At 36.4% G+C, this 16,988-nt stretch overlaps 1 protein-coding gene across 8 annotated transcripts in view; it reads left to right on the forward strand.

Annotated features, from left to right (window-relative positions):
- AGTPBP1 (ATP/GTP binding carboxypeptidase 1) overlaps positions 1–16,988 on the forward strand; it is a 64,390-nt gene that overhangs the window by 33,507 nt on the left and 13,895 nt on the right. For 3 of the 8 annotated variants that reach the window (XM_088157150.1, XM_088157151.1, XM_088157149.1), the window contains 8 exons: positions 620–707; positions 1,409–1,553; positions 4,568–4,721; positions 5,457–5,637; positions 6,976–7,105; positions 7,466–7,597; positions 9,221–9,397; positions 13,188–14,532. In XM_088157150.1, coding sequence (XP_088013276.1) covers positions 620–707; positions 1,409–1,553; positions 4,568–4,721; positions 5,457–5,637; positions 6,976–7,105; positions 7,466–7,597; positions 9,221–9,397; positions 13,188–13,589 — 1,409 coding nt within the window. In that variant the 3' untranslated portion in view covers positions 13,590–14,532. The other 5 variants (XR_015799659.1, XR_015799658.1, XM_088157152.1 and 2 more) reach the window with 4 other exon arrangements.

Raw genomic sequence — 16,988 nt, forward strand, 5'->3', positions numbered from 1 at the left:
TAGGATGCTTTTAAGTTACTTACTAATCTTCATCCATCAGGCTTTTTTTTTATATTGTGCATACTTAATCGTTTCTTTTGATTTTTTAAATACACTGGCTGAATTGGTCGGTGTGGTTGGCTAATTATCTAATGAATGAATGATTTTAAATTAGTATGTATTATTTTCTCCTCTAATTTCATATTAAATGTTCAACTGAACCATACTATCAAAAAAATAAACTTTAAAGAGTTACTTGTTAAAAAAAATGTCCTGAAGCAGCAGTTATTTTTCAACTATTTACATTAATGCATGATAGTATCAATTTGTAGTGTGAGTTGGATGAAATGGAATTGAAGACTGCTTGTAGTCTACCATTCATGCAAACCTCAGCTTTCATTTAAACCATAGGTCCTACTCTTCTCTTTAGTTGTTATTTTCTGAAATCAGCAATCTTTTGTCACCTGTTTTAAAAAGCACACAGTACAATACCCAGACATTAATGAAAATGCACTCTGATAGTGAGCAAATAAGTAGAGGTAATTTGTAGACTTTTATGTAAGTGTTGATGTAGTCCGTTACTGCTAATATGTTTCTGTTTAATGGTAAGCACTAAAGTGAGATGCATTTCTTCTTTCAGGTATGCAGCCCCTCATGTATTCTGTTCAGGAAGCACTGCGTTCTCGACCGTGTTGGACTCGTGTTGGGACAGATATTTGTTACTACAAGTAAGTACACACACAAACCAAACATACAGCAAATCTTACACTGAAAATTAGCACGAGGTACTATTTTTGAGAAGAAGTATTTGTTTCTGCATTTGATAGTTCTGTGTTATTCTGCTGTGCAGAGAGTTTTTTTTCGGAGTTACTGCAGAGAATAATGTGTGATAGAAATATACAGGGTCTCACTTTGTAAGCACACTACGAATATTTAAACTGTTCATATTCTATACTTTTCTTAGAAATTGGACACTGTTTCTGGGAAGCTTTTAAGGGGGTATATATATGCATGCTTACTTGAAATCCTATTAGTAACTTCCAGTAATACTGACCTTATGGTCCTTGTGATGACTCTTCTGTAATCTGGGTGGAATTATTCTAGTGGAGTTCTAAAACACAGGATGAGATGGTGCAGAAAATGGATATGTAATCCTTCTTGGTTGGTAGCTGTTTGCTTACTTTTTTTTGTTTGTTTTATTTTCTTGCTTGTTTTTGCCTGCTCACCTTTTATCAATGTGAATAAATGTGTGTATCACTGTTAAAATGAACTGTCTTTAAAGTGAGTGGGAACCTGTATTTAATCGGTATGTATATAGAAGAGAAATACAGTCACTAAAAATCCTTTTGATTCTTAGAATGTGTGTTCAGAAATAATCAATAGTATGAAAAAAAGTTAATATGTATATTACCTTCATTTTTTGATTTAGGAATCACTTTTCAAGAAGTTCAATTGCTGCTGGGGGCCAGAAAGGAAAATCCTATTACACAATTACATTCACAGTGACTTTCCAACATAAAGATGATGTGTGCTACTTTGCTTACCATTATCCATATACATACTCAACTTTAAAGGTGAGAAGCTTATAATCTGTTACATAAATGAATATTTATAATATTAGTATAATATATAGCATTCATGACTGAATTAATTTTGTTTCTTTTTATGAAGTTGAAAATGCTCCTTACAAGGGAGAATTTTCATAATATTGTTTAGATTGACATAATATGTAGGTTGTTCTAATGAACAGTCCCAGGAAAAATAAAATTGATGCTTAAAGGCTAAATGGGTTTCCTGAGTATCATAAAAATGATTGATTGTGTGACTGGAGCATCTCTCTTATGATGAAAGACCTCTAGAAGAGACGACTGAGAGGGGACCTCATCAATGTCTGGAAGTATCTGAAGGGGGGGTGTCAAGAGGATGGATCCAGGCTTTGCTTGGTGGTGGCAAGAACTGGGACAAGAGGCAACGGGAACAAACTGATGCACAGAAAGTTCCACCTGAACTTGAGGAGGAACTTATTAGTGGGTGCAAGGTGCAGTGCAGGTGACCAGGCACTGGAACAGACTGCATGGAGAGGTTAGGGAATCTCCATCCTTGGGGAGTTCAGGCATTGTCTGGACACAGTCCTCTGCAATGTGTTATAAGATGGCCTTGCTTGGAACAGGGGAGCTGGACCAGATGGCCCACTCTCGTCCCTTTCAACCTTGCACATTCTGTGATTTTGTGATAATTGGCTGGAAGCAGTGCTAATTTGACGTAGTCGTATGTGTTTTAGTTAAATGACTTGCATCCTGCTGTTCTGCATATACTTTTTGATAACTGCTTTTTGATAAAGCTGCTGTAACTAAGATAATTAGAGATCTTTTTAGGTTTATAAATTGTCTAAAGAAGTCTTCTGAAGCTTTTAATACTAAGCAAAATTAATTTGGCTAGAGTGTCTCTTGTTTGCCTCTGTCACAGCAATAAAAGCAAAGTAGAAGATTCAGTGGCCAGTGTATAGCAGCTTTAAATGCAGCTTTTTGCTAAACTATGCCAGCTTTTAAAAGAAGAACCTGTTAAAAGATGTTATAAGCAGCTGCTGCTTCCAGCAGCTCCTGATCCTGGAGGTTCCTCCTGCCCATCTGCTGGAGGCCAGACAAGGGATCTGGGGATCTCTGTCCCAGGCTGATGGACATAGCTACTGCTTTCCTGTTTGCTTATATATTCACTAGCAAGTCTGAGTATGTATCCCAGGGAGGAGACGACTTAGGCACACACAGTTGTGAATGGCCACTCCCCGCAGGCAGGGCTGGCACAGACAATGTAACACTGCTGTGTTAACTGTGGTAACATTACAGACACCCCATCCTCCTCTGCAGTTAGTATGGATTGCTGTTCACTAGTGCAAGTACAAGCCAACCTATTCTCTAGGATCACAAGCATATTTGTGGAACACTGGCATGGCCCATCCGTGCCATAGCCCTGCCTTGATCCCAAGTCTCTCTTACCTGCTGTGCAGGCCTCCAGTTTGCAGTCTAGTCCAGCCTGATGCTCGCTAGCAGACAGATGTGTGCGCTTGCACACTCATCTCAGAGGCATTCTGCACCTGTGGCTCTGCTCAGATGCCAGTATGGACTGTCTGCCTGCTAGATAGCCCTCCCTTGACCTGGGGCCCACACTTGGTGGGTAGTTCACCTTGAAGTTTGCTAGCAAGTTTCACGTGTGCCCCTACATGCACCAGCTACAGGGAAGATGCATATGCTTGCCCCCCCATCCCTAGCAGCTGTTACCAGGCACAGGTATTGTAACCCATGTTACTGCTTCAGGTGTTGTCACTGAGAAACTCAACCCTTATTGTCCCACCAGATAGACGCAATGTCCTTGCCTCAGTGGCTGGACACCAGCATTTCTAGTCACTAGCAGTGGGACATTCTCTTGTATCTTTACTTTACAAAATTGTAAAGGTACCATATATATTAAATTACTGATATTGAACTAGAATTTAGATAGAATAGCAAGCCTTCCATTTCAACAGCAAATAAGTAATATTACAGTTCACATAACAGGCTACTTCTAATTTATTTTTAGATTTTCTGTAACACAGCTTTAAACACCCCAAACATTTCTATTATTTGGCATGTTAGAAAATGGAAGTTTGTTTCTTGCCAGACTCGTTCTAAAGAAGCAGTGGTGATGAGGAAAACTTGAGGTGGGGGGGAGGCTTATTTAAAAGTATGATAATACAGACTGACAGAAGGGTGCCTACAATGCCTGCAGCTCCAGCTGCTGCAGTCTGCTTTGATTCCAGCAGTAGCGGGGACTTGGCACACATAGCCTGTGATATCCACAGAGATGTTCCCAAGAGGTTAGCTTCTCCAACTACTGATGCTGAGACCCTTGTGCATTCCAGTTGTTGACCCCCAAATTGACTTTCACCTGTCCTTTTAGTTGTACTAGTGCACACAGCGCACTACTAGAGTAAGGCTTTGCAGAGAGATGGCTGAGGGCATACTGTAGGAATCAAGTGCTTGAGTTTTGTACGGTACCACACCCTTCTCTTGAATGTCCCGAATTATCCTGTTCCTCTTGTTTATCAGGTGACTCTCAGGTTCTTCCTTGTTTTTCAGGTGACTCTTTCCAAGTCTTTGTCTGTAGATTCTTAATGGCCTATTCAATGAGAGTCTGGTGACTTTGGTCTTTGCTATGGTTTCTGTTCCATCTCAGCTGTCTGTTCCTGTGTATTGATTTTTCCTTTACTTATTACTACTTTTTGCAGTGAAAAGGTCTCTGATCAGATAACTTTAATGAAGCAGAGGTTCTTACCTTTCATATACTCTTATAGTACTATCTGTGTACAATAATTTACCCTTTTCCTTCCTCTTTCTCAAAACAGTTGGAAAACCAAACTCTGTAAAGAGAAGTATTCAATCAGTCAGAGATGTAGAAAATGGTATTTCATGGTCAGAATTATCCTGGAAACTTGAACATTGTTTAGAACATCTAAAAGAAAGATCTGTTAAATAGTACCCTTGAAATATTTGTCATATTTGTTATATTTGACTGCAAAGATTTGAAGTATTTTTTCATTATTTTTGGGATGAAGATGCATCTTAAGAAGCTGGAATCTATGCATAACCCTCAACAGATTTATTTTCGGCAAGATGTTCTCTGTGAGACCCTGGCTGGCAACAGCTGTCCATTAGTCACTATTACAGCCATGCCAGAGTCCAATTACTATGAACATATCTGTCAGTTCAGTAAGTATAATTCTTCTTTCTCATCAACTGAAAATAATGTAAAACCGGGTATTTGTAGAAAAAATTTAGTCTTAGCCACTATACAGTGTAAAAATATTGATGTAAAATAAGGTTAATGAATTTCATGCAAGTAAGAGGCATCAATAGTCAGGATTTGCTTTGTATTTTGTATTTAATGATACTTACTTGTGGTAGCCAAACAAAGATATTTATATCTTAAAATGTAAGAGTATATATTAATGTATTTCAAATTTTTTGCTGCTAGCTTTGTATATTACATTTTGCAGATACCACTTCTTGGAAAAGAATACTGGGCAAGTAACTTTTTTCTGAAAATGCTGAGGTTATTTGCTTGTCAGAAAAATCTTTTATAAAGCTAACATCTAGCCACTATGGTTTGAAGTGAGCTTTTGCCATTTCCTGATTTGTTTGTTCACCTCAATATTTTTCTTGGCTATTAGGAAAAAAGTCATGAAGCTCATATTATAACTGCCAACTCAAATTAGTTGTGTAGTTGATCAAATTTAAAGCTCTGTTGTGATACTTCTGTAATTAGCAATCCTTTCAAAAATGTTGTGTCAAGCTTTATCAATAATAACCATACTCAGTAATACTCAACTTAAAAATGGTTTTGCATTGTAATTAATGCAGCTGGCTATTGGCTCTTTCTCCAATCAATAAACTGTTTACTTAGCTTAAATAATATTTTGCAATTTCTGTGGATATCTCTTTTAGGGAATCGTCCTTACATATTTCTGTCTGCTCGTGTACATCCTGGAGAGACTAATGCGAGCTGGGTTATGAAGGGAACGCTGGAATACCTTATGAGCAATAGTCCAAATGCACAATGTTTACGGGAATCTTATATTTTCAAAATCATTCCCATGCTCAATCCAGATGGTGTCATTAATGGAAAGTAAGCATATATTTATTAAAAATATTTAACCTGTACTCTTAATTCATTGCATCAATATTTAAAAATTAATAATCTAAACTAATCCTGCAAAGATACAAATGCAATACTTAATGTGATAAAAGGTAACAGACACTTGCAATATTGCTAGGATTTTTGGCTTCTTAAAAGGCAATTACATTCCTTAACAAATTTCGGTTTTACAAAATTATTTTCAGTTGTTCATGGATGATAATCATTCCTATGTGATTTGACATGACATTCTAATTGTCTCTCGGTCTTGGATTTGTGTAAGAGTGTTAAATGAGACCACACCTGCATTTAGGAAAATCTAAAGAAGTTCATGGTCTACATGAAAAAAAAAAGTGCCTTATATTTGAGAAATTTTTTTTAAAGTTGGGAAGTTAATAAGTGTGCAAGAGAAAGAGTAAGAGTGTATCCTGGTTTGATTGATTATTAATAGTAGTTATTTCAATTGCTACACTTTTCTTAATAAATTTAAGGGCTATTTCAGCACATTTTAAAACTGCTATGAGTAACATTGAGCAGTCTTCATTTATTTGGTTGCAGGAAATTCATATGAAATTTGAAATTTTGCTGTGGTGAATCTACAGTTTCTATTCATCTATTATAGGTACTATTTTAAAAGGCTTTGTAAACAAAATAATAAAACCAATTACAGATTTCAGTAGAACCTTGTCTTTATATATGTAAAAGAACATGTATACTAGAACGTGTAATTAAATAATTCAGGATACAGGGAAACTAAGAAAGCTGTCCCAGGAGACACAGTCTAAAGACAAATGTAGTGAAGATGACAGCATGATCATGAAATCCTGCAAGTTTAAAAGTTCTTGCTGGTAGCTGACTGAATACAGTGATGACCTTTTTGTTTGCTGGGTTGTTTGGGTTTTTTTGTCCTTGTTTTTCTCACAGCTCCTTGTCTCCTAACAACTTCACATTTCAAGTATTAGATTTATAGTTGACATTAGTCTTTAAGTTACAGAAGACACCAAAATTGTAAAAATACCATATATATTAAATTACTGATATTGAACTAGAATTTAGACAGAATTGCAAGCCTTCCATTTCAACAGCAAATAAGTAATATTACAGTTCACATAACAGGCTACTTCTAATTTATTTTTAGATTTTCTGTAACATAGCTTTAAACACCTCAAACATTTCTATTATTTGGCATGTTAGAAAATGGAAGTTTGTTTCTTGCCATCCTCGTTCTAAAGAAGCAGTGGTGATGAGGAAAACTTGAGGTGGGGGGGAGGCTTATTTAAAAGTATAATACAGACTACATCATGCGTTTTTCCACTCCCCCTACAATAGCCACCGTTGCTCTTTAAGTGGAGAAGATTTAAACAGACAGTGGCAAAATCCAAATCCAGACCTGCATCCCACTATTTACCATGCTAAAGGGTTACTGCAATATCTGGCTGCTATAAAACGTTTGCCTTTGGTAAGTGTGTGTGTGTAAGCAATTCTGAATCTTTTAAACTTTGTGTATGTAGCTAGTCTATAAATTAAACACTTTGGTATGGTCTTATAAACCATGTCACACTTATATTTGACTTGGAGAACTGATCTTCTGTAAACCTGTAGATGTAAATCTGTTACATTGGTAGGCTAGAAGGTTAAACCTTCCTGAGATGAATCACACACTTTTTGTCTTAACGCACGAGTTAATTGTATAAGGGATTGCGTTGCCTTATTCTTTGGAATATTCCACAGTACAAATTAAAAAATTGTCTTTCTATTACTTTCATTAAATGTTAATTCCATATGCCTTGGGTTTATTTTACCAAATGATTTATTATAGGTCTACTGTGATTATCATGGTCATTCTCGTAAAAAGAATGTATTTATGTATGGCTGCAGCGTCAAAGAGACAATGTGGCATACAAGTGTTAATGCTGCCTCTTGTAACCTGACAGAAGACCCTGGTTACAGGGTAAGTTTGACATTTGCACCTTTTATTTGACATGGGTTTGGAGCATACTTTTCAAATAGCATCCTGATCCTATCAGACGAGCAGACTTATTTTAAATAATCTTGTTTTAGCTTGTGAGTGCACTTCAAAGTACACTTCATGCAGTGTACTTTGAGCTTTAAACATTATACATAGTGCTATTTGTTGCTGTTGTTTCTTTACACAGATTTTTTTTTGTGTTTAATATTACTTTTTTAGAAAATAGATGGAAAATATGCTTCTGTGCATTTATAATTACCAGATTGAAAAACAAGTCGTTGAAGCTGGCAAACAATATTCTAACAACAAGGCAGAAAAGAAACTGCTTTTTTCTGAGAAATACTTATTTTTGTATATGGCAAGATTCCTTTTTATTTATTCCTTTATATAAAGATGTGTAATTAAGACATGAACCCCTAATTAGGTGTATATAATAAACTTGCACAGACACATCCTCTGCATTGTACAAGCTTTCAAAAATGTCAAAAATTTAGAGAATTACTTTTTTCTTGGAGTGTTACCTATTTTTTTTGTGTGTGTCCGTCCACTGCTGCCTCATGGGAACTGCAAATCTATGTGACCTCTAGGCATCCAGGCCCCATGTTTTTTTGAAAAGATTCAGAGTTAAGCTTCAAAAGCATGTGAATGTGTGTTGAAAGACTCGTTATGCATTCTTGAGTGTAAATGAGTACAGATGCTTTCTGATTTTTTTTCTCTTTAAATCTTCCTCACCAAAAAAACCCCTAAAACTACGTCTTCTTGATTTTCTTGTGTGATTTCCTGGATGTAGAGCTGGGTGCCGATCACATCTGCTGCTCTAACATATTTATGTGGGGTTTTGTTACTTCAGCCTGCACTACTGTAGTGCTCGAAAGACAGTAGTCAATAAAGGCTGTTGGAAGAAGCCTTTCATTTTCGAAAAGGTGAACTGAAATGTTTGGGCAAGCTTACACTGATGGATTATATATTACTACCAAAATAAGAAATTTTGAAGCAGTCATGTGTTTCCTCTTAACTAACACAAATAAAAACTGGAAAGAACAGTCAATTAGCCTTAGTCAAATATATATATTTGCATGACCTTTTCACTGAAGCTGTCATGTAAATAGTTATACTGAACTTTGATTCACATGCTTGAAGTGAAGTATATGCTTTGCTGAATACAAATGAATTTTCTGTGTTAATAAAATACTGCTTTTGTTAGGTCTGTAAATGGGATTTCTGAAGCAGTCTGCAGTTGGATTAAATACTTACGTGGAGTATGTGGTATACTTAATTTGAGCAAATTTAGCTTGGTGAGTTAGGGGGATGGTGATCAGCTGAAGAATTCTCTTGTGTCCTGATCCTTATTTGCATGACTAACAATTTTAGTGACTGAGCCTGAAGAAAAGGATTTTTAAAACTAGGAAAGGAGAAGCCACTGTCACTTGAACACACTGAATTTTGAAAACTCAAGATGGGGAATTGTTTCTATTTTTCTTTTTTTTTTTAATTCAAACTGCAGCAAATTTTCTGGTAACGGTTTGTGATTACATGGTCCGTTTTCACCTCCTTCCATATGGGAAGTAAAAGAATCACTGTATTTTTCAAATTGCTGTCCTGCAGGCACTTCCCAAGATCCTGAGTCAGACTGCCCCCGCATTTTGCATGGGCAGCTGCAGCTTTGTAGTGGAAAAGTCCAAGGAATCTACAGCACGAGTTGTTGTCTGGAGAGAGATAGGAGTACAAAGGAGCTACACAATGGAAAGCACTTTATGTGGATGTGACCAGGGCAAGTATAAAGTAAGAGGATACAGCAGTTACATATTTCTTACTTTTTAATTTCTTCCCTTTTTTGGACAAACTTTTATTTCTTCCCTTCTCATGTTACTGTGTAACCCCGCTTGCTTAATTCCTGCTTGCTTTAAGCTTCTGAAATCTTTTAAGATCTGGGTATGCTAATGCTAGGATGAAATTACGCAATTTTCAACTTTGCAGGTTGCATAGCAGTTCTGCTTATGGGCTGTTTTAACAAGATTAATATTAATCATTGCTTGTAACATATGTGTATGCATGCAGTTAAAAAAGCTCAGAACTGTTCTGCCCAACAGATTATTAGAATGAAGTAGTAGTAAATGTCTATACTATAATAAAAATTTCCATTAACATATGGCAATTTCAGACTTTGCTATGGTGATTATGGTTCTTCAACAGATATTTAGCAGTGTCCCTTATAGAATTTCCAATATAGCTGAGGCAGCAGGCTTACACACTTTCATATTGGGTTACCAGCACTACAAATTACACATCATCTCTGAGCTCACATAGTTGAGTGGCCTCTTGACTTAAAATTTGTTTTCATTTTTTCTCATTGAAAAGTGTTAACAGGGCTGCAAAAAAAAAGGTGACCCTGTTGGTAGTGCCTCACCATGGGTGGAAGAAGTGGATTTCCTCTGCTTGAAAGCTGAGTTTAGGAATACTAATCAAGAAAATGATCACAGGCCTCAAATAAGGTGTTGACAGAAGGAGTATCAGAAGGCTTGGTGGGACAGAAAAAAAAAAGAGATGAAACAAGATATATTTAGTATATTAATGTATGCTCCAACATCTGTGCTTATGTCTCTAGAGAGTAGGATTACAGATATTTTGTCCAGAATTTCAGTAGGCCTGTAAGTACTACATTTTGTCAATTAACAACAGATGCATTCCTGTTCTTGTCAGAATATTCCTCAGATGATGGCATTATAGAGCTTTAAAAAAAGATAACTTATCCAAGTTGCTTATTTTGAAATTTCTGAACATATTCTTAAACATGGACCCTGATGGCTTTAGCAGTGTTGCTACAGGAAGTTCTTAAGAAGAGTGACTTGAAGATGCTTTGTGGACAAACTTTCAAGATGCTTAAACCTCCAAAGCTATTCTTCAGTAGTGAAAGAAAGAAATGGCTGAATTTTGTGGAGGAATCATTTACTCAAGGGAAGAGAATTCTTTTATGCCATATAAACTAACTAATGAGACTAAATTACTGTTCTGCCATTCATTTTATGTAGTAAAGCAATTTGTGAGCTCTTAGTCATCTTCTGAACATACAGGAAGATTCTTAATTTTTTCTTCACTATGATAATTCTTAGACTTACTAGGAAAATATATCTAAAAAGTCAAGGTGAGTGGACTTAAGCAAAGAGCTGCATTTTTCTAGTGAGAAGATGAAAGACATGAAAATACTTAAGGTCAGGATTTTTGGGGGGGCTTTTGTTGTGTTTTTTGGTTTCTTTTGGGGATTTATTTTGTGGAAGGACAGTTACTCTTGCCAATAAACTTGTGGTATAAATTAGATTGCAATGCCATAATGTTATTTCAAAACAGAGAGAAGTTGAACTATAGAAATTCCTTCCCTCCTACTTCCTATCCTAAAGGACATGAGAGTTCAGATCTCAGGGATGGAAACAAAGATTTGAAACACTTTGCTAGTCTTATTCTGGTTTGGCATCCTTGCTGAATTTTGTTCAAAGCATGAAGAGCATTACTTAACAATTCAGTTCTTTGTGGAAGGAATACTGAGTCTTTGCCCAAGCTGAACATAATTTTTCTTTTTATTCTAATTTATTTTCTTGGACAATGATGAATCTAGACTGTTTCCAGTCAGGAAGCTGTTGGGCTGAAGTTTGCTGTTCTTACCTCAATTTAGGATGTATGTCTGGTGACAGAGTTATCTCTGGAAGCAATTTTTTTTGAGCTGGTCATATGGAGTCTTCATAGTGTGTTAACAATAAATGCTGCAAATGTAGATCAGTCATTTGTGATTCAAGATGTGGAAAAACAAATTTTCAGGTGAAAGGATTCTCCAGGATATACTATGGAGCATAATTAAGATGCCAGACAAAAGAACAAAGTCTTCAATTATCCATGCCACCTGAAAACAGAAGTCAAGGTCTTTCCTGACTGGAGATTAATATATTTGGAAGTATTGCCTGACTTTTAAGTTAGTCGAAAATATTTTGTTATCTAGCAATCTTAAGACACACATAAAGAGAAGACTTCAGGAAATAAATATTTGGTTAACAAATTTCTCAGTAACCATGAATTTTCAGTCTCTAGAATTGGAGTTCTCAAAAATGATTATGTCTTTGTCACCTCTGTGGAATAAGAAATCAGAAGATCTACATGATATTTTACTGTCCAGTTGACTTCTCTGAATCTTTATATGGCTGTTTTCCTCTTATTAAGTACATATTACAGGAATATTCTTCTCCACTTGAGGTCACAGTCTGCTGTGCCTTTGTTTTGTATCTTTGCTTTGAAGTAGCAAATTTAATCACTGAGATATTCTATAGATATGAAGGTGTCTTTATGACATGCTTAGTAAGGAAAACATCAACCTTCCAGATGAAATTTTACTGTGTAGAAGAAAGACAGATGTATAAGATGTAGAGAAAAAGAAATTGTTTTTCGTTTTTTAAAAGAAGAAGCTACATCGAGATGGCTTGAGCTTAAAAGAAATGCCTGTAGCATGTAAGTAACTTTATTAGGCCTCAGTTAATGGTGCTGGAACAACAGATGAAGATCATTAGAAGATAGAGAAAAGGAGTGAAAAGCTTCAGTGAAAATGAACTTGACTTCAGCTCCCTTAGTAAAGGGCAACTGATGATGATGATCTCCAGACTTTGGATCATTTTGCATGGAAATGAAAAGATTTGGCTGATGGAAGAATTCAATTAAGAAATTTGATATTTGGCATTTGTATGATTAAAAGAAATGAAAGAAGCAAATCAAGATTTGGCATGAGGCTTTTACCACAATTGTGTAGACCCTTCAGTGTAGTAAGTTCAAAATTTATCCTTCAGGTGTTTTCCAGTCATCCACCTCCAATCTGATCCGTTTAGATTTCTCTGTAGGTACATCCTCTTTCTGCTGTGCTAAAAATAGCAGCCACAGAACATGCGCATGCTATTTATCTTTATAACAATTGCCTTTGCACTTTTCTTCATGCTGTACTCTTGTCCTTTTTCAACTCAGAGACACTTCTGTTAGACGTAGGCTGTCTATAAGGAACATGCCAACTAACGATAAATTCTTCAGCAACAAATTCAGACAATAACTGGAAAAGTTTTTGAACCATCAAATTGTGCACATTAGTAATCTGTGTAACAGTGAGATTACTGTTACCTTTCTCCTTCCTCTTCTACATACTTGTTGCCTCTTGACCTTAATGTTATTTTAATCTCTTTGGGGCAGGGACTGTCTTCCTGTGATTAGCATAGTGGAGCCCCAGCTAAGATTGGGGTCTTCGAAAATTAATGATGTGCAAACAAATACAAAACAAAGCCAAAAAATTGGCCTCTGTGGATAAGGTACTGCACTGAGTGAGGAGAACTGATTTCTGTTCCCAGCGGGGTCAGTGACATGCTGTGAGACACTGTGCAAATCGCTTCAACCCTCTCTGCCTCCATTTCTCCATCAGTACAGTGAGGATAATTCTTCCTTTATTAATAAGTGCTTTGAAACCTACAGCACAAAAGCATTATAAAAGAGGTAAGTAGTATTACTATTAAGAATAATACTCAAATATTCAACTCTTGTTCACTGCTAACAGGTTTCAGTACCTTTTGTCCGGAGGATGGCACTGTTCAGAATCATGGATGTAGTTTTATCTTCCTTGTTACTAAAAGGCACTTTGTTTATGAGTACTACCAAGGCAAAAAACGAACTCAAGAGAAAATCAAACTTTTCTTCTATTAAGTATGTTCGAAACAGCATATGGAGAATGTGTGGGCTGTACCATTTCTGGAGCATCATGCTTTCTTTTAAACCTTGCATTTTAAAATGCAGTGTCAGTGTGGCAACACATAAAAAGCTTGTGTGGCTTTTTTTTCCTAGCTTTGGTAAAAAAATTCCTACTTCATTCTTTTTTGCTTCTTTTATAATTGATGACTTAGCTTACCACCAGTTTCTGGCTCTTCTGTCTCCGTGTTTGCTTTGTCAAAGCTTATTTTAATCTGTGTGTTAAAGTGTTTAGAAGACCTAGAATTCTTTTAAATTCTCCTGAGATACAGAAATTGTAAAGGGAGAAATTGAGTTGAGTTGTGTACTGAATTTGCTTATGTATATACAGTTAGTACTAGCCAATTACATAACTGCTAAGACTCAGTCTAGATTACTGTCTTTTCATAAAGTAGTTGAGGTCAGAGATTATATCCCTATGTACTGTACTTCTGGCTAAATTAAAAGCGTAGAATTACCTGATGGAAGGATTTATCAGATATGTAAACTTGGAGAGCATTACATAATTTCTGCCTTCTAAATAGTCCTTGCAGAGGAAAATGTCTGGCTATGTAATTCAAGTTAGAAAAGAGCTATGGCTTTTGATAATTTGTTTGTTAGTTTTAATTACTAAATATGTGAATAAATACTTACAGAATTAACACATGTAGCCTTTAACTTACAGGCAGGGAAGAGACATCTGTCTCATGGAGCAACTGCTGCCTTACCTATGTTTCAGAACATAGCACTGAACTTAATCACAGCTATGATATTAATTATCTCCTTTTTTAAATTTAGAATTTATGTTGAAGAATCTTGTCTTTGAAATTATCCTTATAAATCTTGTCTGAAGTTTTAAAAATAATTTATACTTAGGAATCTAGACGTTGTCTCTCTTCCAGTGCTGCTGGAAAACGATTTGTTAATATTGGGGTGCTAGAGGTTTAGACTAGGAAGCTCCAAAAAATGTAGATGTGCCTGTTCAGCCTTGGAGGAATCATGTAGGTATTCCTGAGCCTTCTCTGATACTCTTAAGTGTTAATTCTACAATTCTGATTTGTTCTGTTTTTAAAGCAAGAGAATGTATTAAATAAAGTAAGAAAATATTAACCTAAAGAGTTACTCTGCAGTATGTGTGGGTGCATCTACATGTACTTATTTGGTATTTTTTAATCTTACTTTCAAATTAGGGATTGCAGATTGGTACAAGAGAACTGGAGGAGATGGGAGCAAAGTTCTGTGTTGGCTTGCTGCGTTTAAAAAGATTGTCCTCACCTTTGGAATACAATCTGCCTTCTAGTCTGTTGGATATTGAAAATGAGCTGATTGAGTCAAGCTGTAAAGTGACAAGGTAGTACACTTTTATTATATTCGCTTCTTCTTTAGAGAAAAAAATTGTAGTTTCTCAAGTGGTGTAAAGATTCTTTCAAAAATATTCTTCCACTCACCAAAAATAACGCTGATGTGTTGTGATCTGTTGCTCTAATAATAATCTAAATGTGCTGGAGACCTATGATGTTAATTCAGTTGCTTCAAATTTCGAAAGAAAACAATACAGACCGAGTTAGACTATATGTCACATTTGTGGCTGGGATAAACACTAGCAATTTTAATGTCATTGGGCAGGTATTACAGGCCATAAAATTCAGTAGTAGGTCTTAGCTCTCAATTCTCTCTTTCAAAGTGTTGTGGTTTTTTCCTCTTTTTTTTTTTTTAACTTGCTGTGGTATTAAAAATGTGTTTAAAAAGACTTAAAGTTTGAGTTTAAAGTTGAGTTAAAGCACTAAGAACTGTAAGTATTTCTTCCAAACTTTCTTTTCTTGTTGCTCCTCTGGTGGAGATATATAACAAGACTTGAAGAATTTAAAACTTATGAAATAGTTTGGGTCACAAAATAAATTTATATGCTCAGTAACCAGATTATTCAGTGGCCAGTTCTTAAAGCTGTGGTAGATAGGCTTGCAAATGTGTACATACATTGCATCTTTCCATTCATGTAATTCATCAGTGAAGTATTCACATGTACATGTAGATACTTCAGTAACTAAGGATGGACAACAAGTAAGTGATTTCGAATGTACATGCATATTTTCTGATAATGTGCTTGACAGACTAATAAAGCAGAGTTCCAGGTTTGAAAAAAAAAAATCCTTGAAAAAGAATACTATTTACATGGTATAATATTTCTACGAATGTTGGCTCTAGCTCCAGTTTAGCTAAGGCAATACAGTGGAAATTTGGGGAAAAAATTAAATTTGTTACTGCTTTTGGACAGCTGAAATGAGGAAGTACTTGACAGTAAGACTTACACTGGATGTAAGATTAATGAGCAGTTTTTCTGCAGACCACGTAGACCCTAGCAGAGCTAATGGGGGGCATCTGTGACACCCTATGACTGTGAAATAATGTTTATTTCCCTCATTCAAACCCGTCAGTATTAGTGGAGTGGTGACTCTTGAGAGAAACTGGAGTTTGTTCATGCTTGTTCATTTACAGATAATAATAAAAAGTGAAGCATAAGCTGAAAGGTGATAAGAACAATAGGAGTAACAACAGGAGGATGTCTCAGGAAAGTCGTTAAAAGTGTATGAATAGTAGCTGTGATCTGCTGGCTTCAGTGATGGTTGGATTCCCTTAGTATCATTTGCTCACTAGTTAAGCATCAGGATGTTTGTAATGACTGAGTTTTTACTGTCAGAACCAGTTTTGTGCTTTGTTAAAGCTGAGTTAGAGACTCCTGGAAAAGATAGTGTCAGAAAGTGGGTTTGGGGTGACCAAAGAAGAACTTCCGTAAGTGTGTAAGTAGTAAAAGAAATCTTAGGGGAAATATGGGCCCACAGGTGAATGGGGCAGGAGCCCCGGTTACACAGGACATGTAAAAGGCTGAGGTGCTGGCTGCCTTCTTCATCTTAGTGCTCATTACAAAGATTGGCTCTTGGTGTGCTAAGGACCCAGACACTGGGGAAGGATTGGAGCAAGGAAGGCTTACCTGTTGTGGGAGAGGAACAGGTTGGAGACTACTTAAGAAAGCTAGTCTTACCTAAGTCCCGACGTGCTGGCAAGATGCACCCACAAATACTAAGGGAGCTCACTGATGTCATTGTGGGACCACTCAATTTTTGAAGGATCATAGTGATTGGGACAGGTGCTTTTGAAAACTGAATGAAATCAGATGTCCTGCCTGTCTTCAGGAAGAACAGGAGGAGGATCCAGGGAATTACAGTCTTGCTGTGATCCCTGATAAAGTAATCAAACAACTAATCCTGGAAAGTATTTCCAGCTACTTGAAGAGGAGGTGTTTGTGAGTAGTCAACATGTGATCCTTCCCCTCTCCTCAAAACTGGCATGGCCTGCACACTTTTGAAGGATTGTGCTGTTCAGTGCAAGAGTGTAATGGACACTGGAGATAGTCCAGTGAGGAGCTCCCAAGATGGATGTACCTCCCACTGTGGGGGGAATGCTGGGAGGGCAGGGTCTGTTAATCTGGAGTAGAGGAGGCTATTATCAATGTATACAAATACCTGAACGGAGGGAGGTTGTAAAGAAGGTAGAGCCAGGATTTTTTCAGTGGTATCTGCCAACAGGCTAAGAGCACAAACTGTAGAGGAAACTGTGTTAACCATTATATACATAG

Source organism: Sturnus vulgaris, chromosome Z, assembly GCF_052056855.1.
Source record: "Sturnus vulgaris isolate bStuVul1 chromosome Z, bStuVul1.hap1, whole genome shotgun sequence".
NCBI lineage: Eukaryota > Metazoa > Chordata > Aves > Passeriformes > Sturnidae > Sturnus > Sturnus vulgaris.